Source organism: Cebus imitator, unplaced genomic scaffold (assembly GCF_001604975.1).
Source record: "Cebus imitator isolate Cc_AM_T3 unplaced genomic scaffold, Cebus_imitator-1.0 Scaffold8, whole genome shotgun sequence".
Classification (NCBI taxonomy): domain Eukaryota; kingdom Metazoa; phylum Chordata; class Mammalia; order Primates; family Cebidae; genus Cebus; species Cebus imitator.
Window position 1 is genome coordinate 5,975,883 of NW_016107323.1, and position 27,295 is coordinate 6,003,177.

Genomic DNA, 27,295 nt, shown 5'->3' on the forward strand with positions numbered 1-27,295 from the left:
CGGGTTTGCTGCTTGTCCATGCCATCACCAAGTGAACCCCAAGGACATGCGTTTAGAAGAGGTTGCCTTACTGTTTTCCTGCCGTACTGATCTGAGATATTTCCCCAGAGCGTGGAGCTGGACATCATGCCTACAAAGACCACCTGCGGGGGAAAGACAGTTTTCATTAGACAGACGACTTGGAGCACTGCACAGAAAGGAACAACAAGTGCAAGCAGTGATGTCACACTCGAGGTAACAGCCATGATCTAACATTCACTGAGCACGTGCCAAGGTCAAACACTATTCTAATGCTTCCGGCAAGCTGCCCAACAATCCCATGGGGAGGGTGCTATTATCATTCCTGTTTTACAGATGAGGGAACTGAGACTCAGAGAGAGACAAATGCACAACCAGTGCCACACAGGTGTTAAGTGGTGCAGCCTGCACTGGAATCATGCATTCTGGCTGGGAGCTAGCTTTTGACCAGTTTCTCACCTTCCCAAAGAAACACTTGCCCTACTGCTGAGAAAAGACCAAGGGCTGCAAGGTGGAGTTTGGAGAGCAGGAAAATCAGACAGGGAGGCTGAGCTGGTGGCTGTAAACTATTAGTAAGAGAAACCACTCATTGTGTGGGAGGCAAAGCAATTGTTACATTGTTAATCCTTGGAGTAACAGCTGGTGAGGCTTGAATGATCCTACCCATTTGAGGGAATGGGGAGCTGAGGCTCAGATAGGTTAAGAAACATGCTCTGCCTCCCTGAAAGGAGAGGGTAGAAGGCAAGTCTTAAACCCAAGCAGGCAGACTGGCGCCTCATCACCATGTTCTTCCCTCTGCAAGTGCCAGACACCATGCCGAAGGCTTTATGCACACATCTTACCACAGCCTTGCAGCAGGCCTACCAGGTGGGTGCTTCTATTATACCCATTTCACAGCTAAGGCAGCTGGGGGCCAGAGAGGGGAGGGCACAGCCTCAGTTTGGTCTGACCCCAAAAGCACTTCTTGTGGCATGTCTGAGGGTGGGAAGTGGGGATGGTACACAGAAGTGTTTCAAGGTAGAAGCAGACACAGATTATGTATGTATAATTTTTTTATTTGTTTAGACAGGATCTTGCTCTGTCACCCAGGCCGAAGTGCAGTGGTGTGGTTGTGATTCATTGCAGCCTCAAACTCCTGGGCTCAAGTGATCTTCCCACCTCAGCCTCCCGAGTAGGTGAGACTACAGGTGTGCACTGCCTGGCCTGGCCAATTTTATTTTTATTTATTTATTTGAGACAGGATCTCACTTTGTTGTCCAGGTTGGTCTTGAACTCCTGGCTTCAAGCAATCCTCCCACCTCAGCCTCCCAAAGGTGCTGGAGTTACAGGCATGAGCCACTGCATCTGGTCCTGAATGGATCATTTTAAGGGAATTCATTTCCAAGTTCTCAGCTTCCCTGCAGACATTTTCAAGAACAAGTTAGGGGTCTTCTTCTCCATTTCCTGCCTGACTCCCTCTTTCTCAGCCACCCCTCCACCATGCCTCTCTAGGCCAGTCTGACCAGGGCACCTCAAAGGGCATTGCTTTTCAATGTAAACCCTTCAGGGTGCCTCAGAAGGGGAACCGATGATGCACTTACAAATCCTTTTGCAAGTCGTCTGGTTTCCAGTGCCTTTCTTATTACTTTCAACAGAACTGAAGGACAGTCTAATCAAGCTGCAGGCAAGTTAGATCATGGAACACAGTTTTTCAGAAATGGAAGCTGCGTGCTCTTCAGCACACACATTTTGGAGAGTGTTTTTAAAAATCAAGTGGCATCAGTTTTCTGGGTTCTAGCAAATCCTTCAGTTCCTCAAAACTTTTTTTCATGTGAACACAGCTTTTCACATGCATATTCATTCAGGAAAAATGACAAATAGGAACATAACTGGTGCTGAACCCTGTCTCACTTTAGCAATAATCATTCAGGAATACATAAAATATTTGGGAAACATTCCACACCATTCATTAAGGGATACATTTCCGATAAAACCTTTCTTATGTTTAACAATTATTTATCAAAATTAATTATATCTTGTTATGGTCTATTGTATACTACTAAAAATTATAATAAGTCAGTGCAGGAGAAAAACTTTAGTGCTTAGAGCCTTCTCAGAGAATTAAAACTAATAATTTAACACTTATTTATTCCGTCACAGAGAATTATAATAGGATAAAGAATGTGATCCTTTCAAACAAGAAAACATTACATTAGGCCAGCCCGACCAACATGGTGAAACTCTGTCTCTACTAAAAGTACAAAAATTAGCTGGGTGTGGTGGCGTGTGCCTTTGGTCCCAGCTGCTCAGGAGGCTGGGGTGGGAGGATCACTTGAATTTAGGAGGCGAAGGTTGCAGTGATACAAGATCACGCCACTATACTCCAGCCTGGGCAACACAGCAAGACCCTATTTCAAAAAAAGAAAAGAAAACATTACATTAAGATAAAATTTTATGGAGAAATGAATGGAAATATCAGTTCCAAGAAAACAGGTATGCAAATTTTCCAAATTCCTCTAAAGAGCTTGTTTATGTAATTTTAAAGCAAATGATGGTAGATGTCAGGTAAGTATTTCAATTTCATTAGACACATTTAAAAAAATGATATAGTAATTTTATTTTGATTTTTATATTTCAGTACACCCCCAATGGTATCATCTGCAACCTACAATTTAAAAAATTTCATGCCAATGTAAAAACGTGTGACGGTCCTGGATTCTACAAGGTTTTTATTTAATTCTTTTCTAGATCAACCTAGAACAAAGATGTTTGAAGATTACTGTCTTGGGATAAAGTGTTGCCTTAGTCGTGTGCTAAGTTATATTCTTACATCCTGAAAGAGGTAAGTATCCCTCAAAACACCCATTTTCCCCAAAAGGAGAGATTCTGGCACAGCCTAGTACTGGTTGTATATTATAGTAATTACGGTAATCTTGTGTCGTGTTTCCTTATATCACAGTAGTTACAGTCATCTTACACAGTATTTTGTGCGGCAACAATGTGCATCTGTAGTATCCTCCTTGGGTACTTCATGCCTTTGGAGCAATTCCTGCAGGACTCAACTTTTCCACAGAAAATTCACCATGAGACTTAACAAGTCTAAACCTCATACCACAAGAAAGTAGCCCAAGGCAGGGGCTCTGAGCCCGCCAGGCCTGGCTTTCAATTCTGCCTCTGCCTCTTAACAGGCTGTCTGAGCTTTGGGCAAGTCAATGCCTCTCTCTAAGCCTCAGTTACTTTATCTGTAAAAGTGACAGTAATAAAAGCACCTCTTTCATGGCTTGAGAAGGCTAAAGAGATAATATATGCAAAACCATTAGCCTGGCCCAAAATAAGTGCTCAGTAAATTGTGGTTGTTATAATCCAATGGCAAGAGACCAGAAAGGGCCTGCATTGCAAAAACACAGACCGGCAGTTACTGTTATCATCATTATTACTGTTCTTATTTTGAGACGGAGTCTCACTCTGTCACCCAGGCTGGAGTGCAGTGGTGCGATCTCGGCTCACTGCAACCTCCACCTCCCGGGTTCGAGCAATTCTCCTGCCTCAGCCTCCCAAGTAGCTGGGATTATAGGGACACGCCACCACGCCCAGCTAATTTTTGTATTTTTGGTAGAGACAGGGTTTCACCATGTTAGCCAGGCTGGTCTCGAGCTCCTGGCCTCAAGTTATCTGCCCACTTTAGCCTCCCAAAGTGCTGGGATTACAGGCATGAGCCACTACACCCAGCCTGCAGTTACTCTTTAGGAGGTATCGGTGAGAAGGAGGAATATAAGAAAGAAGTATCATGGACTCAGGCCCTGGTGTGTACTAGGTGCTATGTGTATTTTGTTGCCCCACTGCAGAAAAACAGGCATTGTCACCCCATTTTGCAGGCCACAAAATATGGCCATCAAACACCTCACTCAAGATCACACTTCTGGAGCTGACTAAACCACAGAAACACAGGTGTCTGTGCCATGAAGTGCTTCCCACTGAGCTGCATGACCTTATTGCCAATATCAGACTAGGTCATGCTGTGTGGAAGGTACTCAGGCCATTCCAGAACAGTTATCTATAAAAAACAGCATTCTGGGAGGCATCCTGAATTGGCAGTGACTCCATCACTGGCTAGGTCTGTCATCTTGAGCAAGTGATTAACCTCTTTTTGTGCCTTATTTTGCTCAACTAACCGTAGTGCCTAGCTCATAGTTCTGTGAGGATTAAAGAGCATGTGTAAATTATGCATATATTGTATGCAATGCAATAAAGGCCTTTGCACAGTAAGTGCTCCATTAAGTATTAGCTTTTGTGATTATCCTTATTATCCTCTTGTCCAGCCTGGCCATTCCTCTCTCTCTCTTTTTCTTTCTTTTTTTTTTTTTTAATTTTGAGATGGAGTCTCATTCTGTCACCCAGGCTGGAGTGCAATGACACGATCTCAGCTCACTGCAACCTCCACCTCTGGGGTTCAAGCAATGCTCCTGTCTCAGCCTTCCAAGTAGCTGGGATTACAGGTGCCACCATGCCCGGTTAATTTTTGTATTTTTAGTAGAGACAGGGTTTCACCATATTGGTCAGAATGGTCTCAAACTCCTGACGTCAGGTGATCCACCCGCTTTGACCTCCCAAAGTGTTAGGATTATAGGTGTGAGCCACTGCACCTGGCCCATTCCTCTCTCTTTTAAGAGGTTGCTGCTTATCTGTTCCTGACAAAAAGTAAGAGTCTGCAGCCTCCTCCTTCAAGCTTTAATTCCAAGGAGCAATAGCTCCAATTTATTGAACACCTACTATATGCCAGGCACTGTGTTGTTTCCAGTCCTCAAATCATCCTAGGGGTGTGGAGATTGGCATGTCCTGTTTGCAGTCAAGAAAACAGGCTTATAAAGTTTAAGTGATATGCACAGGTGGGTTTCAAGCTCCTAGCGATGGAACAGGATGTCTGGGACACCCTCCAGGTGAAGTAGAGTTGGCTATAAACCTGCTAAGATACGTGAGGTGGGGAGAGGACAGTGCTTCCATCAGGGCTTAATTCTTTTCTGCTGAGCCTTCGGCAGTGAAAGAAGGAAGATAGCCCACAGGACACCCCAGGGGAGCAGAACTGTATGCAACAGGAGGGAGCTGCTGGGCTGCCTACCGAGGTCAGCAGTGCCACCTGCCAGCTTGGGAGCCTCCACTCGCAATGCAGCTGTGGCGCCAGGATGCTGAGGATCATCATCTCCATGGCATCAGCCATCTGCAGAGAGGACGGAGACACCATGAGGCCAGGATGCTGCTTGGTGCTGGGGAAGGCTGGCCAAGTCCACAACCCCAGAGGCAGAGACAGAGCATATCCCTCTCTACCCACTGCCAAGTGCCCTGCCGCACATCAAACCACACTTAAAGCTCCAGCAGTTAAAACTGCATCACCATTGCAGGAACGGACGGATAGACATTTTTATTATTTTTGTGGGTGTTTTTTGTGTTTTAAAAAATATGAGCATGCCACAAACAAAGTGGGAACACATATTCCTAAAATCTGAGGAAAAAAACATTTTTATAAAGGCAGAGAGACAATGATATTTTTAGTGCAATTAAATACTAGCTTGTCTTTGGCTTATAGGTCATTTGTTCTTGTAGAATAGACTATAATTGTCAGTATAGTTAACAAGTGCGACCTTTTAATACATTAAAGCAAAATCGGAAGCCCCAGCAATTAAACATCTTGCTCCTTTACGAGACTAGACAGACTAGGACGGACGTGGCACCTAGAAGCACAGCCCATGTGGTCATGGGAATTTTGCATATGATAAAGGCAGCTTTTCCAATTAGTGGAAGAAATGTGGGGAAATTGATGATCCATTTGGAATAATATGAAGTTAGATTGCCATCTCCTGCCGTTCACAAAAGTTAATTTCAAGTATATTAAAGGTTTGGCTGCGCTGTTTCCATAGATAGGGGATTTGAATGAGGGATGGTGAGAGTCTTGAAGCAGAAGGCACATTTTTAACCTGTGCATGTTTTTCTAGGGAGAGCTCCACAGCTGACATCATAATCTCATAGTAGCCCTGAGCCCAAAGAGTTAAAAGCCACTTAGCTAGAAACTTCGGTTCCTCCTTGAGGGAAACGGCCAACCACATCCAGCTGTCTTCAAGCACACACCTCGTTATCACCACTTCTCACTCCACACAAATTTTGTTGATTGGAATTCAGTCAAAGTCTCCATGTGCAAAGAACCGTGTCCTTCCTTACAGGCCATGGGAACCCAGTGGAAACAGCATGGGGGTTTCATGGAGACTGAGCCACTGCCCCCCAGAAATACTTGCCCAAGCCAAGCCGGTGAGAACAGACAGCTTCCACTGAAATTTTCCAAAGCCAATGGCTTCCACCGCATCTTCCACCATGAAAGTATCTGGGAAGGAGAAAGGGAGAGGGGAGGAAGGATCAGTGTGCCTTCCAGCTGTCCTCGAGTGGGGCTGCCTGGGGTGGTCCCCAGCCAAGCAAATTAAAGGCACTACATGCTGCTTTCAGAGCTTATCCTAGAAAAGTATTCCAGTGTGAAGCGATATTCTACAACTGCAGCATGGCTTACAGCGGGAGAAACTGAAAAACCCAGAACGTCCATCAACAGGGGATTGGTTAAATAAATTTATTAAGCAGATATTATACATATATAAATTATTAAAGATCTACATTATAAAATATGACCCAAATGTTAATAAGAATGTGCAGATATAGAAAGATACACAAAATATATTGTTAATTGACATTTAAAAACAAAACAAGATTGACAACAAAGTATTGAGCATGGTTCTATTCTTGGAAACGTATGCATGTGGGCGTAAATATATGCACATGTATCTATGCATAGAATATATACAAGGCTTTGAATTATGGTTTAATTTGTTTGTTGTCAGAGGGGGAAAGGAAAAAATTATATGAGAATTCACTTTCTTCCCTTTACAATTTATTATTTCCATGGCCAGAAAAAAATACTTTTTTGGTTTGTTTTGCTTTTTTTGAGACAGGGTCTTGCTCTGCTGCCCAGGCTGGAGTGCGGTGGTACAATCAGAGCTCACTGCAGCCTTGATCTCCTGCGCCCAAGTCATCCTCATGCCTCAGCCTCTTGAGTAGCTGGGACTACAGGCACATGCCACCATGCCCAGCTAATTTTTTTCTATTTTTTGTAGAGATAAGGACTCACTATGTTGCCCAGGGTGGTCTTTAACTCTTGAGCTCAAGCTATCTTCCCGCCTCGGCCTTCCAAAGTGTTAGGATTACTGATGTGAGCCGCCATGCCTGGCCTGAAATACTTTTGAAAGGCACAATTCCATCAGCACTCAGATGGAAAGATGTGCACGCTATATTGTTAAGTGAAAAGCAAAAGTTGTGTAGAGGTACGTACTGGTGGAGCTGTCTTTGTGATAAAATGTGTATATGTGTGTGTGAGTGCACCAAGCAGGGGTGGACATCTTACAAACTGTTACCAGACTCATCTTTGAAAACGATACTCACTTTTCATCTTTGAAAACGATACTCACTTTCCTACTTTGGGTATTTCTTTAATGTCTGAATGCTTTCCAAATAAACGGGTTTTATTTTCATGCTCAGAAAAAACATAGGTATCATTTATAAGCTAGTAAGTTTTTGAAACATACTAAAAGGTGGCCAGATGCTGTGGCTCATGCCTGTAATCCCGGCAGATTGGGAGGCTGAGGCAGGAGGATCACTTGAGCCTTGGAGTTCGAGAGCAGCCTGGGCAGCATAATGAGACTAAAAATTTTTTTTTAAAAATAGCAGTGAGTGGTGGCTCCCACCTATGGTCCTAGCTACCTGGGAGGCTGAGGCAAGAGAACGGCCTAAGCCAGGGAGGTTTCAAGGCTGCAGTGAGCTGTTATCACACCACTGCACTCCAGCCTGGGTGACAGAACAAGATTCTGTTAAAAAAAAAAATTCAAAAAACAAAACTAAACTAAACTGAAACACTAAACCCAATGTGCTGTGCTGGATTATATCTGGAAGCAGCACAGCTGCAATGACTGGTGAAATCCACATAAAGTCTGGGGTTGAGCTAACAGTAGCACACCAACGTTAATCTTTTTAGTTTTAACAATTGTTTTTTAGTTGTTAACATTATGGGAGGCTGGGTGAAGGGTATGTGAGAACTGTCTGTACTATATTTGAAATTTTTTTTTGCAAAGCCATAATAATTTAAAAATGAATAGTTAATTAAAAATACAGCTGGGTACAGAAGCTCACACCTGAAATCCCAGCACTTTGGGAGGCTGAGGCAAGTGGATCACCTGAGGTCAGGAATTTGAGACCATCCTGGCCAACAGGGCGAAACCCTGTCTCTACTAGGAGTTTCCATCCTCACTCAGATGGAATGATGTGTTTTGTATTTCTACTAGAAATACAAAAATTAGCCAGGTGTGGTGGCACATGCCCATAGTCCCAGCCACTCAGGAGGCTGAGATAGGAGAATCGCTTGAACCTGGGAGGCAGAGGTTGCAGTGAGCCAAGACTGCACCACTGCACTCTAGCCTGGGTGACAGAGTGAGTCTCCATGTGAAAAAAATAAAAATACTAAAGGAGGATGCTGGGTTGCCCCATGAGCGACCTCCGAGGATCTCATCAGCCCCTGCTGGGAGTTGTCATCTTTTTGGAATTTCAACGATGGGCCTTGTAGGTCAATCATAATTTTCTCTAGATGTGTGAGTTGGTGTTGATCACATTAGCAGGTTGTGGTTTTCTCCAGCAAAAAACAAAAAAAATCATCCATAGGAAGAACAGTAGTAACACTATTGTGGGGCACTTACTGAGTGCTTACTATCTGCCAGGCACTGTGCCAAAAGCTAGATGTGCATTATTTCATGTAATACCCATCACAACCCTATGAGTTAAGGCCTAGTATTAGCCCCATTTTACAGAGGAGGACATGAGCTTGCCCTGTGTCACACAGGTGGCACGTTGTAGAGTTGGGAGTCGAGCCCAGATCAGCCTGAGAGTAAAGCCTCAGCTTGCCTCTGTCCCCCATCATTGCCACCTTATCTTTGCCAACAACAGGCCTGGGGTTCAAATCATTAGACATTTCTTAGATTTGGAATCTGAGTCTTTACAGGAATTCATAGAATGTTTTTATCCAACAGCATTAAGAAGTGAGGGAAGTTGGAGAACAGGTCCCACAGCACTGCCTCAGAGGTAGCACAAGGTCATGGGTAAGAATGTGGGCTCTGAGGCCAGATTTCCTGGGTGTAAATCCAAATTGGCTAATTCCTAGCTGTATAACCTTCAGCAAGATACTTTAACCCTTCTGTGCTTCAGTTTCCTCACCTGCAAAATGGGGAGGATGTTGGTAATAGATCCAATTGGAACTGTTGTGAGGATTAAATGGATAAAACATGTAAACTGGTTAGAGCGGTGCCTGGCACAGAGTAAATCCTCAGCCAATGTTAGCTGCTCGCATACCATCATCAGTGTCACCATTACCATCACACTATCATCATAACCAACATCATCACCACCATTGTCATTACACTGTCATCCCAACCATCATCACTATCACCGTCATCATTACCACAATCATCATCACCACCACTATCATCACCACAACCATATCATCATCACCACCGTCATCATCATCATCACCATCATCATCATCTTCAGCAACACAACTACCATCATCATCATCTTCATCATCAACACCATCATCACTACCATCACCACCACCATCATCTTCATCATCACCATCATCTTCATCATCACCATCATCGCCACCACTATCATCACTATCATCATGTTCATCATCACCACCATCATCTTCATCATTTTCATCAATACCATCACCACCACCATCATCATCATCATCACCACCACCACCACCACCATCATCATCGCCACCACCATCATCTTCATCATCACCATTATCATCATCTTCAGCAACAAAACCACCATCATCATTATCTTCATCATCAACACCATCATCACTACCATCACCACCACCGTCATCAACATCATCGCCATCATCACTACCATCATCACAACCATCACTACCACGATCATCTTCATCATCACCACTATCATCATCTTCATCACCATCATCACTACCATCATCATCACCATCACCATCTTCATCATCACCACCACCATCTTCATCATCACCACCACCATCATCTTCATCATCATCACCACTATCATCATCATCACCATCACCATCTTCATCAACACTATCATCATCACCACCATCATTATCTTCATCATCACCACCAGCATCACTACCATCATCTCATCATTACCATTGTCATCATCACTATCATCATCATCACCATTGCCATTCTTATCATCACCATCTTCATAGCTATGATCATCACCATCATCATCACTATCACCCTCATCATCATCATCATCATCACCATCATCATCACCACCACGATCATCACTATCATCTCATCATCACCATCTTTATTATCATCATCACCTTTGCTATCCTTATCACCATCTTCATCACTGTGATCATCACCATCATCATCACTATCACCATCATCATCAGTACCATCATCACCACCACCACCATCATCACTATCATCTCATCATCACCATCTTCATCAGCACTATCATCATCATCACCATTGCCATCCTTATCATCACCATCTTCATCACTGTGATCATCACCATCGTCATCATTACTATCATGATCACCACCACCATCATCATCTCCATCATCATCTTTGTCATCATCATTGTCATTGTTAGTGCCATTCTCAGCCAAGTGTTATGCAGCGGTGCTGACTGGCAGGGATTATGATGTAACCTTGCCTGCTGAAGTAAGCCATGGAGGCTCAGCCCCCACTTCCAGCTCCACCCCTTGGCCCTCTGGGCCCTCCCAACTGCCCCTTCACAAGACCCCTCGGGGCCCTCCCAACTGCCCCTTCACAAGACCCCTCTGAAACTGCCTGCTGAGGGGCAACCTTGACTGTGGCCCAGGCTGATTCCCCACTGCAGGGCCCTCTCACCATCGGTGGGATTGGCAAACTCCTTGGGCACAGCTGCCCCATCATCCAGCTCCACAGCCTCTAGGCCCACGCGGACCCCTTCAATCTGGACTTCATGCTCTCCTGAAGCCGTGTCGTCCTCTGACCTTGCACTCTCGCCTGTACGACGGAATTTCACAACCCTAGAGAACAGAGCAAATCTGGTCAAGATGGCTAAAGCTTCCCCTAGATGGCCTTGCTGGACAGCTGTAGTGCCCAAGACAGGTGAAAGACTTCTCATGGTTTGGAGAGTTGATGGATGAGGGTTCGCATTTCTATTGAGTTGGACTGGGTTGGGAAGACTAATAACTTCAAGAGTTACAGTATCAGGACTGCCATGTGCAGTTGGGCAGATTGGGCACTGCACAATTCCTGGGTTTCCTATTCACATAGTAGGTTATGTGATTGAGGATATCTTTGTATTAAGTCAGAATACTGTTTGTGAGTACATTTGTTTCAGAATTTAGACTCATCTGTCTATATCTAACATTTTGGTCATCTAAAGGTCACATTAGGCCCACAAAAGTTTCTCATACCATATTTTAAAAAGGTTAAAGTGGATACCATTTTTAAAAATAGAGACAGGCTCTCACTATGTTGCCCAGGCTGGTCTCAGACTCCTGGGCTCAAGTGATCCTCCCTCAGCCTTTTAAAGTGCTGGAATTACAGGTGTGAGCCATCATGCCTGGTGCCAAAATGTTTAAATTGGAAAAATTCACATAAAAAGCCAGAGTCCCAATGTCTCTTGCAAAAGTAGAATACCTAGCTATCTGGAGCCCACATTCCTGCACTGGAATTGTGCTAGGTCTGGGCAGTGGTGGCCCCGGCCCCCCACCAACCCCCGTTTTAGACGGGTCATGCCCTCCACAGCTGGCCACTGTCTCCTCTTCTCTGGATTATCTCCAGCCCTAAGGGTCTTTTGCCCTTATCCTTGCACATACTCTGTGTTCCTCTCACTTGGCATGTGGTCCTGTTTGCCAGGCCCCGCAGGCATTTGAGTTTGAGACCCCATGGGCCCCACTCTTATGCAGTATGTTCCTGCAAACTATGCTGTTTCTTGCTGCTCTGGAAGAAGCTTTGATTTCTCTGGGCAACAGTTTCTTCATCTGGGACTCGGGGACAAAATTACCTGTCTCCTTCCAACTTTCTCACTCCCAAACTCGTGCTGTCTGCCAGCCTTGGGGTGGGTTTTGGGGCTATAGCACTGAAATTGCCTGCTGGGGAAGCAACCTTGACCGTGGCCCAGGCTGATTCTCCAACTGCATGGCCCTGTCACCATCAATGGGGTTGGCAAACTCCTTGGGCACATCTGCCCCATCATCCAGCTCCACCGCCTCTAGGACCACCCGGGCCCCTTCAGTTTGGACTTCTTGCTCTCCTGAAGACGTGTCTCACCTTGCACATGTGCTCTGACCTCACAGTCTCTCAAGGGGATAGTGATACCGATGTGCAAGTCCTTTCTATCATGGCTTTGAGTCCTTATAGACTTTTTGAAGCAAGTCTGGGGTGCTGGGTGTGGTGGCTCGTGCCTATAATCCCAGCATTTTGGGAGGCCAAGGTGGGAGGATTGCTTGAGCACAGGAATTCAAGACCAGTCAGGGCAACATAGTGAGATACTGTCTCTTTGAAAAATAAAAATAAAAAAATTAGCTGGGCATGGTGGTGGATGCCTGTGGTCCCAACTACTTGGGAGGCTGAGGTGGGAGGATCGCTTGAGCACAGAAGGTTGAGGCTGCAGTGAGCCATGATCCTGCTACTATACTCCGGCCTGGGCAACAGAGAGAGACCCTATCAGAAAAATAAAAAGAAAGAAACAAAGAAAAAATAGAAGGAAGAAAGAAAAAAAGAGGGAAGGAAGGAAGGAATGCAGGTAGGCAGGCAGGAAGGAAAGAAGGAAGTAGAGGGAGGGAGGGAGGAAAAAGAAAAAGAAAAAAGTCTGGCTGGGCATGGTCACTCACGCCTGTAATCCCCATACTTTGGGAGGCTGAAGCGAAAGGATCACTTGAGTCCAGGAGTTCAAGACAAACCTGAGTGATGTGGCGAAACCCCATCTCTACAAAAAATGTAAAAATTAGCCAGGCATGGTGGCATGTGCCTGTGGTCCCGGCTACTTGGGAGGCTGAGGTGGGAGGATTGCTTGAGCCGGGAGGTGGAGGTTGCAGTGAGCCAAGATTACACCACTGCACTCCAGCCTGGGTGACAGAGCAAGATCCTGGGTTATTTTGTTTCTTTGTTAAAGAAAAAGAAAGAAAGAGAAAAAAGTCTGGAGTTACATGGGCATGAATAGCAGAGGTAGTATTTGAGCAGATAGACTGTACATTTGATCCATGTTTGTAAAAGGTTAACAACAAAAGAGATATTTAAGTACAAAATACTGCTATTATTATTAACGACTGCATCATGCCATGTATTTCACCAAAGAAATAACTGTGGCACTGGCATAGAAAGGGTAAATCTCTGGATTTCAGAAGCGCAGGGAACATACCCTGCTTGTCAAGTTCTAGAAGAGGAAAGACAGATTAAATCACAGCCATTTTGTAAACACCTGAAATTCCATTTCTTGGCAAGGCTGGGCTGGGAAAACCTGAGCTGTCAAGCTCATCTTGGCTGGAAATGCAGGCCCCAGCACAGGGTTGGCAGACAGACGGGCGGGGTTTGAAGCTCAGTGCTAACATTTCACCCCATCTACCACGGTCACGCTCTAATAGCATCAAGTCTGTGCTCTGTGCAAGTTCCCGCTGTTTTCTGTGCACTCGATCCACACAGCACCTCTGAAGTTGGTATTATTAATACCATTTTACAGACAAGAACACTGAGACCCCAGAAGTCACATGGCTTACCCACAGCCCCATAGCTGAACAGGCACGGAGCCAGGTTTGAACCCCAGGTCTATCTGGCTTAAAATCTTGTATTTCTGGCCAATGAGAGGGCACCATCTCTTCGAACTCTTCCATTGCTTCCCATTCACTCTATTTTTTTTCATGAAGATACTTTATTTTGAGACATTTCGAGCATATAAAATCACACACATAACAATGAGACAAATGTCTTTCTTTCTGCTGTCAAACTAAAGGATTAAACACGGCTATTAGGTCGAACCATGTGAAATCGCCGACATTCGTCCCCAAATCAGTTGAAGCCACCATGTCTCCATCGCCACATGTCACCACATATTCACAGGTGTTTCACATTTTAAAATGTCACAAAGTTCACGTAGATATGAATCCACTTACATGAAGTGTCAAGAATTCATAGAAACAGAAAACATGAGTGGCTGCCAGGGAATGGGGATTCATAGCTTAATGGGTGTGGGGTCTCCTTTTGGGGTGATGAAAATGCTCTGGGACTAGAGAGAGGTGAGGGTTGTGCAGCCTTGTAAAATTGCACACTTTCATTGATGGCTAAAATGAAAATATATAAAATAAATAAATATAAAATAAATAAAAATATAAAATATTTTTATATTTTTATATAAAATATAAAATAAATAAAATGGTTAAAAAATATAAAATATATATTTATTTTATAAAAATATAAAATAAATAAAATGGTTAAAATAGAGCCAGCATGGTGGTGGGGGTGGGGTGGTGCGCATGTCTGTAATCCTAGCTAGGGGGATAAGCTAAAGCAAGAGAACTGCTTGAGGCCAGGACTTCAAGATCAGCTTGGGTAACATAGCGAGACCCCATCTTTTATTTTTTGATACGGAGTCTCACTGCATCACCCAGGCTCACCACAACCTCCACCTCCCGGGTTCAAGAGATTCTCCTGCCTCAGCCTCTGGAGTAGCTGGGATTACAGGCAGGCACCACCACGTCCGGCTAATTTTTATACTTTCAGTAGAGACAGGGTTCACCATGTTGGCCAGGCTGGTCTTGAACTCCTGACCTCAGGCGATCCACTTGCCTCGGCTTCCCAAAGTGTGAGGATTACAGGTGTGAGCCACAGTACCCGGCCACAAGACCCCATCTCTAAGGGGGGGAGGTTAAAATGGTAAAGTTTACGTTATGTGTATTCTTCCATCTTAAAAAATAAAACACGAAAATCCTTAACTCTTAGCACTGCCACGGATGTTACTGGAATCCCTTATTCAACAGATATTGAATGAGCACCTGCTTTGTGTCAGGCCCAAAGGTGCTGCTGGGATCACAAAGGTCACCAGACTTCAAAGCCTTTCTGCAGTGCTCGTAGTCTACCAGGAGGTGATAAGAATTTTAAAAAGAAAAATAACGAGTATATATGGACATCACTATATAGATGGTTGGCACATTGTAAGACATGCTGCAAATGGCACTGTTTACAATAGCAAAGACCTGGAACCAACCCAAATGCCCAGCGATGATAGACTGGACAGGGAAAATGTGGCACATATACACCACAGAATACTATGCAGCCATAAAAAACGATGACTTTGTGTCCTTTGTAGAGACATGGATGAATCTGGAAACCATCATTCTCAGCAAACTGACACAAGAACAGAAAACCAAACACCGCATGGTTCTCACTTATAAGCGGGTATTGAACAGTGAGAACACACGGACACAGGGAGGGGAGCATCACACACTGGGGTCTGTTGTGGGGGACAGGGGAGGGACAACGGGGAGTAGGGAAGCTGGGGACGGATAACATGGGGAGAAATGCCAGATATAGGTGATGGGGATGGAGGCAGCAAACCACATTGCCATGTATGTACCTATGCAACAATCCTGCATGTTCTTCACATGTACCCCACAACCTAAAGTGCAATAAAATATATATTTTTAAAAAAAGACATGCTGCAAATAAAGTAAACTGGGTGCTGGGAAAGGCTTATGGTGGGGGTGACATTTCACATCTGGAACCCACTAAGTGAGCTGTGGTGTGAAATCGGCTACTGAGAGAAAACTACAAATGAGTAGAACCCACAGCCCCCAAAGCAGCAACCCCAAAATTTAAAACATAAACAGTCCCCTAAGGTATTCACAGAAGATGGACACATAGCAAATTCTCCGAGGAAAGAAGAACATGAACGTTTATGTGCATTGTCAATTAATCTTTAGGGATGAAGTCAAAGTCAATGGATCAGCACCCTTGACTCTGAGGATATCACAGAAAGAAATCGCTGTGTGGCCTGATCATCGTCCTTGAATACTCCTTTTATCACATCTTCTCCACAAGGACCGTCCACGGCTTCCTACTTCCTTCTGGGGACTAACAGTGACCACTGCAACCCTTTAGAAGGTAATTTGTGATATCTTTCACAATTTTTAAATGTTCTGTGCTCCCACCGGCTTTGTTCTGCTGGCAATTCATTACAGACATGGAAACAAGTAGGCAATTGCTTATGAAACGAATAACAGCTGATTTGGGGCTGGGCACGGTAGCTCACGCCTATAATCCCAGCACTTTGGGAGGCTGAGCATGCAAGCAGATCATTTGAGGTCAGGAGTTTCAACCCAGCTTGGCCAACATAGTAAAATCCCATCTCTACTAAAAATACAAAAATTAGCCGGGTACAGTGGCGGGCGCCTGTAATCTCAGCTACACGGGAAGCTGAGGCAGGAGAATTGCTAGAACCCAGGAGGTGGAGGGTGCAGTGAGCTGAGATTGTGCCACTGCACTCCAGCCTGGGCGACATGGCGAACTCTGTCAAAAATAATAATAATAATAATAAAGAACAGCTGATATGGACCGTTAGTTTGCCATGTGTCGCGGTCCAGAGCTCAGTGCCTTATGGATTATCGTACTTGATATTCACTTCCACTATCCCTATTTTACAAATGAGGACACTGAGCACAGAGGGGCTGGAAGCTCGCCCAAGGTCACACAGTAAGTGGCTAAGCCAGGCTTTGGCAAAGCCATCTGACTTCAGAGTCTCCAGTCCCAGCCACCCTGCTATAGTCCCTTCTGGTGCTAGCATGCTGTTTGCAGCTTTGACTGTGATACAAGGACACTAGAAGTGATCATTAGGACAGGGATGATTACATGATATAGCATATTCACTTTTTAAATGTTTTCATAGCCATGCAGGGTGGCGCATGCCTGCAAACTCAGCACTTTGGGAGGCCGAGATGGGAGACTCACTTGATCAAGCCCAGGAGTTCAAGACTAGCCTGGGCAACATAGTGAGACCTTCATCTCTACCAAAAATAAAAAAATTAGCCGAGCATGGTGGTGCGGGCCTGTGGTCCCAGCTACTTGGGAGGCTGAGGTAGGAGGATTACTTGAGCCTGGGAGGTCAAAGCTGAAGTGAGCCACAATCACACTACAGCACTCCAGCCTGGGCAACAAAGCTAGACCCTGCCTCCAAAAATAATAATAATAAATAAATAAAAATGTTTACACATTTTTTAAGTTGTCCTGTATCAAAATAGCCAAAAGGCAGAAACAACCAGGGTCCACCAGTAGATGAATGGATAAACAAGATGTCATCAATACGTACAATAGAAAATTATCCAGGCTCTAAAAGAAAGGAAATTGTGACCCATGCTACAACATGGGTGAGCCTTGAAGATATTACGTGGAGTGATGTAAGCCGGTCACAAAAGGACTCTACCTAGATGAGGATTCTACTATATGAGGATTCTACCTATACGAGGGGACCTAGAACAGTTACATTCACAGATATAGAAAGTAGGATACTGGTGGCCAGGTGTGGTGGATCATGCCTGTAATCTCAGCACTTTGGGAGGCTGAAGCAGGCGAATCACGAGGTCACGAGTTCGAGACCAGAATGGCCAAGATGGTGAAACCCCATCTCTACTAAAAATACAAAAAATTAGCTGGGCATAGTGGCGGGCACCTGTAAGGCCAGCTACTTGGGAGGCTGAGGCAAGAGAATCGCTTGAACTTGGGAGGCGGAGGTTGCAGTGAGCCCAGATCGCACCACTGTACTCCAGCCCGAGCAGTGGGGTGAGGCTCTATCTCAAAAAAATACAAAAACAAAAACATAAAAACAGAAAGTAAGATAGTGGTTACCAGGGGCTGGGGAGAAGGGAGGCTAGGGAGTTAGGTACAGCTGGGGAGGATGAAAACATTCTGGAGGTGGATGGTAGTGATAGCTGCACAACATTGTGAATGTACACTTTAACTGTACACTTAATTTTTTTTTTTTTGAGACAGAGTTTTGCTCTTGTTGCCCAGGCTGGAGTGCAATGGCATGATCTTGGCTCACCACAACCTCCACCTCCCGGGTTCAAGTGATTCTCCTGCCTTAGCCTCCCAAGTAGCTGGGATTACAGGCATGCGCCACCATGCCCAGCTAATTTTGGATAAAATTGTTGATGGTCTTGTTGGGAAGCCTAGGAGGGCAGATCACTTGAGGTCAGGAGTTCGAGACCAGCCTGGCCAACATGGTGAAACCCTGTCTCTACTAAACATACAAAAATTAGCCAGGTGTGTTGGCTCACTCCTGTAATCCAACTACTTGGGAGGCTGAGGCAGGAGAGTTGCTTGAACCCAGGAGGGGTAGGTTGCAGTGAGCTGAGATCACCCCACTGCACTCCAGCCTGGGTAACAGAGGTAGGCTCCATCTCAAAAAAACAAATTGTCAATGGTAAATTTTATGTTACATATATTTTACCACAATAAACACACACACACACACACAAACACACATTCACATATACATACACACATGTTGATCTGTAAAGGTCAACAGGGCAAGATTGTTGAGGCTTATTATTAAATGTGCTGTAAAATGGGCTGGGCACAGTGAGTGGCTCATGCCTGTAATCCTGGAATTTTGGGAGGCAGAAGTGGGAGAATTGCTTGAAGCCAGGAGTTCAAGACCAGCTTGGAGAACGAAGTGAGATTCTGTTTCTCCAAAAACAAAAAGCGGTAGAATATGGTCCTGTGAGCTAGATCCTTGCTACTTAAGTGTGGTCCCGGCCAGATGCAGAGGCTCAAGCCTGTAGTCCCAGCACTTTGGGAAGTCAAGACAAACAGATCACCTGATATCAGGATTTCGAGGCCAGCCTGGCCAACATGATAAAACTTCATCTCTACTAAAAATACAAAAATTAGCTGTGCATGGTGACTTGTGCCTATAATCCCAGCTATTAGGAAGGCTGAGGCAGAATTGCTTGAACCTGGGAGGCAGAGGTGTAGTGAGCTGAGATGGCACCACTGCGCTCCAGCCTGGGCAACATAGTGCAACTCCATCTCAAAAAGAAAGAAAGGAAAGAAAGGAAAGAAAAGAAAGAAAGAAGAAAGAAAAACTTAAGTGTGGTCCTGAACCAGAGGCCTCAGCAACCCCTTAGGAGCTTGTTAGAAAGGCAGAGTCTTGACCAGGTGTCATGGCTCATACCTGTAATTCCAGCACTTTGGGAGGCTGAGGCTGGAAAATTGCTTGACCCCAGGAGTTATAGACCAGTCTAGGTAACAAAGCGAGACCTCCATCTCTACGAAATACACAGAAATTAGCCAGGCATAGTAGCGTGTGCCTGAAGTTCCAGCTACTCAGGAGGCTAAAGTGGTAGAATTGCTTGAGCCCAGGAGTTTGAGTTTGCAGTGAGCTGTGATTCCACCACTGTACTCCAGCCTGGGTGACAGAACAAGACCCTGTCTCAAAAAAAAAAAAAGAAATTAATAAGAAATGCAGAGTCTCAGACCCTGTATGAAACCTACTGAATCAGCTTCTGCATTTTAACAAGTCTCTAGGCAATTTGTATGTATGCTCAAGTCTGAGAAATACTGTTCTAGAAGAGTTATGCTTAGACAATCATAGGCATTCCAGAAAGACATGTAAGAAGCCTAACTGGTTTCTTTCGGGAAGGAGAACTGGATGGGAACAGGAGGTTTTGAGGGAAGACACATTCTCTTTGCTTATTCATTTTGGACGCTTCTGTAATGTTTGAGACTTTTAACCTGGGCATCTACTGCTCTTACTATAAACATAAACAACAACAGCGACTATTGACCAGGCTCTAGCAGATGGAGCAGCACGTGGCTAAGCATGGCTACACTCTGCTTTCGTCTGTGAAGTGGGGGTGACATCCGGCTTGCAGACGATCGTGAGCATTCACTGAGCTTGACGAACAGGAAAATTGTGAGCAACGAGGAAATAGGAGCTTCCTGCAACCAGTCTTCTCCAAGTCACCTCTCTACCTTGAGTTTGGAGTCCACTGACCCTTGTAAGATGTAACTTTGAGAAAACAACTTATCTCCCTGCAGTTTTATTTATTTTTTGAGACAGGCTCTTGCTCTGTCATCCAGGCTGGAGTGCAGTAGTGCAGTAAAGCTCATGGCACCCTCAAACTCCTGGGCTCAAGCGATCCTCCTATCTCAGCTTCCACAGTAGCTGGGACTGCAGGCGTGCACCACGGTATCCAGCCAATTTTTTTTTTTTTTTTTGGTAGAGATAGGGTCTCACTATATTGTCCAGGCTGGTCTCAAACTCCTGGGCTCTTGTGGTCCTCCTGCCTCAACCTCCCAAAGTGCTGGAGTTACAGGCGCTAGCCACCACGCCCAACCTCCCTGCAGTTTTATTATTATCATTATTATTTGAGATGGAGTGTCCCTCTGCCACCCAGGCTGGAGTGCAGTGATATGATCTTGGCTCACTGCAACCTTTGCCTCCCGAGTTCAAGTGATTCTCCTGCCTCAGCATCCTGAGTAGCTGGGATTACAGGCGCGTGCCACCACACCTGGCTAATTTTTGTATTTTTAGTAGAGACAGGGTTTCACCATATTGGTCAGGCTGGTCTCAAACTCCTGACCTCGTGATCTGCCCACCTCGGACTCCCAAAGTGCTAAGATTACATGCGAGAGCCACCGCACCCGGCCTCTCCCTGCAGTTTTAAATCTGGACCTGCTCATATTTCTTTTCTCTGGCAAACCACAAGAAGTGAGGGCACTTTTGTTTATTAAAGTTTGTTTTAAAACAGAAATAAAGAGGGACCTTTGACATTAAATTCTGCAGTACTCAGAAAGCCAGTCTACATTTTGAATCAGTCGGGTTCCTAAAAGAATTTATCAACTATATGAGCCAAGATTTCCTGAGGGGAAAAAAAAGTAATATGAAAGAAAAAGAAAATAGCAGTGGCATATGTTAAATATATGAAGGCTTTTCAAAACAGGCTGGCTCACAATTTCTTGCCATTTGTTGTATATGTATATATATAGCGTATAATTTACCAAAATAGCAGGGAACATTTGTTTTACATAATTTTGCTATTTGAGGAAGAGAAGAACTTGAGGAAATAGCTGTCAACCTAAAGATCTTGTTTGTACCACCATAGAATTTTCCTCGGTACCTTAAATTAGGGCCTGCGATTTGATTCAGGTATTGTTATTTATTTATTTTTTTGAGACAGGGTCTTACTCTGTTGCCCAAGCTTGGAGTGCAGTGGCATGATCTGGGCTCACTGCAGCCTCAACTTTCCAGGCTTAAGGAATCCTCGCACCTCAGCCCCCCAAGCAGCTGGGTCTACAGCTGTGCGCCACTATGCCCAGCTAACTTTTTAAAATTTTAGTAGAGACAAGGTCTTGCTATGTTGCCCAGGCTGGTCTCAAACTCCTGAGCTCAAGTGATCCTTAAAGTGTTGGGATTACAGTCATGAGCTACCATGCCCGCCCCTGACTCAGGTATTTTATTTTATTTATTTATTTAAGATGGAGTCTTGCTCTATCGCTCAAGCTGGCGTGCAGTGGCACGATTTTGGCTCACTGCAAGCTCCGTCTCCCAGGTTCAAGCGATTCTCCTGCCTCAGCCTCCCTGAATAGCTGGGATTACAGGCATCCGCCACCATGCCTGGCTAATTTTTGTATTTTTAGTAGAGATGAAGTTTCACCACATTGGCCAGGCTGGTCTGGAACTCCTGACTTCAGTGATACTCCTGCCTCAGCCTCCTAAAGTGCTGGGATTACAGGCGTGAGCCACAGGAAATTTTCTCTCTTTTCATCTGGGTTTCTGGAGCTTTATCCCTTGAGTTCAGCCTATCAGAGTTCAAGCTATCAGGCTGAAAAGGAAGCTTAAGCTGTGATTATCCCTGCGTGGCATTCAGAGTCCTGCACGGAGAGGTGGTCCACCGTAGTAGAGAAGAGAGCCCAACTCTGCAAACAGACTGACTTGGGTTAGAATCCCCTCCCCACACCACTCAGTAGCTGTGTGACCCTAGAGGCTGCTTCGCCTTTCTGAGCCTTGGTTTCCTCACCTATAAAATGGAGATGGTGATTCCTACTTCACAGGGTTTCCATGGAGATCAAAGGAGTCTATCTATCGATAGTATCTGGAAGAGCCTAGCAAGACCATTCAGTATTTCCATAAGCATGTACTGAGGGCTGACTATGTGCTGAGTGCTGGGGTCTAGTGAGGGATGAAATTGACATGGTCCCTGCCCTTGAGAAGTGGATGCTCTGGCTGGGGAGGTGGTTAATATACAAATAAATAAATACATCATTATACATTTGCAAAGGAAATATATCTTGAGGAGGAAGCAAACAGGGTGCCAACTGGGGACAGCAATGACACCCAAGGAACACTTATGCCACCTAGAAGGCGGGTGCCATTGCTGTCCCCACTTTTCAGATGATAAAACTGAGGCCTAAAGAAAAAAAGGGAGTGATCAGAAAAGACCTCCCTGAGGGAGATCAAGGGGACAAAGGTGTTCCCACACAAATGGGGGGAGAGTAGAGAGAACAGCTAGTGCAAAGGCCTGGAGGTGGGACCAGGGACCCACCTTAGAGGTCAGAGAGGCAGCTGGGATCACACAGAACCCTCAAAGTCACAGTGAGGATTTTCTGTGTTGTCCTAAGACCAGTGGGACTTGGAGGGGTTTCAAGAAGCAGTAAGAGGGTGGAAGACGATCAGAGTTAAGTTTTGAGACGGTCACTCAGCATATTCTCCCACAGGAGGAGGAATCAATGGCAGAAAACGGGTTGTTGTTTTGTTTTGTTTGAGACAGAATCTGTCTCTGTCTTCCAGGCTGGAGTGCAATGGTACAATCTTGGCTCACTGCAACCTTCTCCTCCCAGATTCAAGCAATTCTCCTGCCTCAGCCTCCCAAGTAGCTGAGACTACAGGCGCCTGCCACCACACCCGGCTAATTTTTGTTTTTTTTTTTAGTAGAGATGGGGATTCACCATGTTGGGCAGGCTGGTCTTGAACTCCTGACCTCAGGTGATCTGCCTGCCTTGGCCTCCCAAAGTGCTGGGATTACAGGTGTGAGCCACCATGCCCACCCCAGAAAGTGTTTTTAAAATATAAGTTTTAACACTGTTAAGGTATTGCAAGTCCAAAAGATCATGAGATGCAAGCTATTGGCAAGATATACTCTATCATACTTACAGATCCCAAGAAGTGCCATACCACACTGTGAGGGGCACACACAAAGCAGCCCCAGCATTTGTCAGGAGGCAGAGGGAATGCGGGGAGAACAGGAGCAAGAGCCTTTGTTGTGGTTTCCAGGAAAGAAATGGGCAAGGCAGAGGCCACAGGTTTAGGATCGGTTCGTTTGAATAGTTCGTCCATCTCTGGAGCATAGGGGCTGTCCTTGATTGTCTCATGCCTGGCTCTGGGATGATGAGGGCAGGTAGATGTGGCCCAGAGTCTGGGAGCTGGATAAAGAAGGCAGCTGAAGGGAAATGAGGCTCTGGCCTGGTTGGTTTGTATAGGAAAGACATGTTAGCAGAGGAGCTGTTTGCTATCTCTAGGAATTAGTTAACTCTGAGAGGGGCAAGCTCCTCCACAGGTCAGCAAGGTTCCAAGATGTCAAAGCATCAGAATATAAACAATCAAAGGCCTGGTTAACACAAAAAGATGGCTGAAGAGGAGTCAGGGAGGCCAGGAAGGAAGCTGTGTGGCCAGTGGGGGAAGAGGTGATGGTGGTTTGGATTAGGGGGGTTGCAGAGGTGGAGGGCTGAGGCTTTTGCTGCATATTCATCCCTTTCTCCCTAACTCTTCCAAATAGTACAAGAAGACATCTTCACAGGGAGGTTCATCTGCCAGTGGAAGGCAGGGTTGCAACAAGGGGTCATCTTGTTTGGGGAACTCTATCAAAAACACTGATAACCAACATCCCTCAGCTTTGTCCCAGATACCGTGGTGATGTGGCCTTGGGTGTCTTTGGAATCTGAAATTTATCAACAAATGGAGTTAGATGCTGTGCACTTGGAGCAGCAGAGACTGCCAAGGTCACTAACATATGGACTTGCTTTGTCTCCTTCAAGACAAGACCTGGGGCACTCCCTCTGCAGGATTTGAGAAGTCTTCCCAGGAGATGAACCTCTGTCTTCAAATATTTGAGGTTCTGACCTGTGAGAGAAGGTACTTCTCAACTTGAATCCTAAGGACTGAGCTTGAACTTCTGGGTATAAGAAAGAAGGAAGCAGATCTCAACTCAATATAAAGAGGAGCCTTATCAGGCAGAGAAGTCCAGAGATGAAAACGGCTGCTTTAGAAGGCTCTGGGCTCCCTCTCATGAGAGGCATTGCAGCAGAGGCAGCTGTCCATGTGATTGGCTCAGGAGTAATGATATTTAATATTTATGCATCACTTCAGCATGCCAGGTCCAAGCCCGAGTGTTATAAATGATCTTATGTAATGCACTCAACAATCATAAGAGGCAAGTATTATTAATAACTCTACTTTCAGCCAGGCACAGTGGCTCACACCTGTAATCCCAACACTTTGGGAGGCTGAGGTGGGAGGATCACCTGAGCCCAGGAGTTCGAGACCAACCTGGGCAACATGGCAAGACCATGTCTCTACAAAAAATTAAAAAAAATTAGCTGAGTGTGGTGGTGTGCACCTGTGGTCTCAGCTACTGGGGAGGATGAGGTGGAAGGATCACCTGAGCCCAGGAGGTTGAGACTGCAGTGAGCTATGACTGTACCACTGCACTCCAGCCAGGGTGACAGAGCAAGACCTTGTCTCAAAAAAAAAAAAATCCAGTTTTTTTGTTTTTTTTTTTGAGATGGAGTTTTGCTCTTGTTACCCAGGCTGGAGTGCAATGGCGCGATCTCGGCCCACCGCAACCTCCGCCTCCTGGGTTCAGGCAATTCTCCTGCCTCAGCCTCCTGAGTAGCTGGGACTACAGGCACGCGCCACCATGCCCAGCTAATTTTTTGTAGTTTTAGTAGAGACGGGGTTTCACCATGTTGACCAGGATGGTTTCGATCTCTTGACCTTGTGATCCACCCGCCTCGGCCTCCCAAAGTGCTGGGATTACAGGCTTGAGCCACCGCGCCCGGCCTAAAAATCCAGTTTAGACAAATAAACTGAAGCTAGGAGAGATTACACCAGTGGTCCCAGGCCTCCTAGATAATATACTGTGTACTAGGACTCTGGCTCAAGTCGCTCGAAAACCCATGACTTTGACCCGTTAGCAAAAGCTTCTGTACCTGAAGCCAAGAACGCCCCTGAGGAACTGATTAAAATGCTGATTCCTGGGCCATACTCTAGACCTAATAATGCTTTTGCATCTCTGCAGAGTGGGGCCCAAGAACCTGAATTTTAATAAAATGTTGATGGCAGCCATAGAAGTTTGAAAGTCACCAGCTGATGCCTGCCTGCTCTGAACTGGGGAGACGGAGTGTGAGGGGTTGGATGTGAGGACCTTTAAGTTTCCTTCCCTTTCTGAATGTGTTAGACATCTGTAATTAATGGAAATTTTAGTTCTCTGTAGATTTTATTTGTTTGCATTTTTCTGCCACCCCAATCGACCTGAATAGCAATGAACTTGTTCCTAGGTTAGCAGACCATTAGCTTATATCCTGGACAAAAGGTAATGATAAAAAATAAATCGGCCAGGCGTGGTGGCTCATGCCTGTAATCCCAGCACTTTGGGAGGCCGAGGTGGGCAGATCACAAGGTCAGGAGTTCCAGACCAGCCTGGCCAATATTGTGAAACCCCATCACTACTAAAAATACAAAACATTAGCCAGGCATGGTGGTGCATGCCTGTAGTCCCAGCTACTCAGGAGGCTGAGGCAGAAGAATCCCTTGAACCCAGGAGGCAGAGGTTGCAGTGAGGCAAGTTCACAGCACTGCACTCCAGCCTGGGCAGCAGAGCAAGACTCCGTCTCAAAAAGCAAAAATCATAGTTAGCATTCATGAAGCCCTTATCGGGCTGGTAGCTCCACTAAGCACATTATGAGATGATTAGAATATTATTATTATCATCTCAAGGAAACCTCGTGCCCTAGGAGGTGAGTGCCATTGCTGTCCTCACTTTACAGATGATAAAACCGAGGCCTAAAGAAAAATAAGAAACTTGCCCAAGATCACCTACCAAGTTAGCCAGAACGTCAGGACCCAAAACCAGACCTGCCTGAGTCAAGCACACACACACTTACTCATTCTCTGACTTGGCCTCAGCAGAGAGGAGTGGGTTATTCTTCTGATTGGAGGACTTTCAAAAAGACCTGTGCTGCAACTTTCAAGGTCATTTGTCTTTCTAACTTTTTTTTTTAGATGGAGTCTCACTCTGTCACCCAGGCTGGAGTGCAGTGGCATGACCTCCACTCACTATAGCGTCCGCCTCCCGGGTTCAAGAAATTCTCACCCTTCAGCCTCCTGAGTAGCTGGGATTACAGGTGTATGCCACCAGTCTTGACTAATTTTTGTATTTTTAGTAGAGACAGGGTTTTGCCATGTTGGCCAGGCTGGTCTCAAACTCCAGACCTCAGATGATCTTCCTGCCTTGGCCTCCCAGAGTGTTGGGCTTACAGGTGTGAGCCACAGCGCCCAGCCCTAGAGCAGTGGTTTTCAACTGGGGCAATTTAGTCTCCTGGGGCATCAGGAATGTCTAGAGACAGCTTTGATGGTCACAACTGGTGGGAGTGAGAGTGACCTCTGGTGGGCAGAGGAGGCCAGAAATGCTGCTAAACATCCTACAATGCATAGGACAGCCCCCCACTGCAAAGTATTTTGTCTGGTCTAAAACGTGAATAGTATTGAGGCTGCGAAACCCTGGATTAAAGGGTGAATGAGATGCAATTAATAATTATATCAGGCCAGGCAGGGTAGCTCACACCTTTAAGCCCAGCACTTTAGGAAGCTGAGAGAGGAGGATTGCTTGAGCTCAGGAGTTTGGAGGCTGTAGTGAGCCGTGATCATGCCACTGTACTCCAGCCTGGGTGACAGAGTGGGGGCCTGTCTCAAAAAATAATAATAATAATTAAATAGATAAGTTAATAAATATACCAGAATAACTGCCATGATCCAGGCTGGTGCCAGGTACATTCATCTAGAGAGCTGAGAATGAGGCTTGTAGAGCTGAGAATGCCCTCAAAGCTGACCGGGCACCCCCTTGTGTCTCAAGGAAGCTAAATAAATTGCCCACCGTCATTCAACGTTCACCGCAAATCTGCATAATTCTTTTAGACAG

General features: G+C 45.4%; 1 protein-coding gene across 2 annotated transcripts in view; it reads right to left on the bottom strand.

Moving 5' to 3' along the window:
- LOC108313108 (SV2 related protein) overlaps positions 1-27,295 on the bottom strand; it is a 107,576-nt gene that overhangs the window by 65,638 nt on the left and 14,643 nt on the right. For both annotated transcript variants that reach the window (XM_037743158.1, XM_017541419.2), the window contains exons 2-5: positions 10,968-11,128; positions 6,282-6,367; positions 5,114-5,212; positions 72-143 (exon numbers count right to left, since the gene is read on the bottom strand). In XM_037743158.1, the coding sequence (XP_037599086.1) occupies positions 72-143; positions 5,114-5,212; positions 6,282-6,367; positions 10,968-11,128 (418 nt within the window). The remainder of the gene's footprint in view (positions 1-71; positions 144-5,113; positions 5,213-6,281; positions 6,368-10,967; positions 11,129-27,295) is intronic.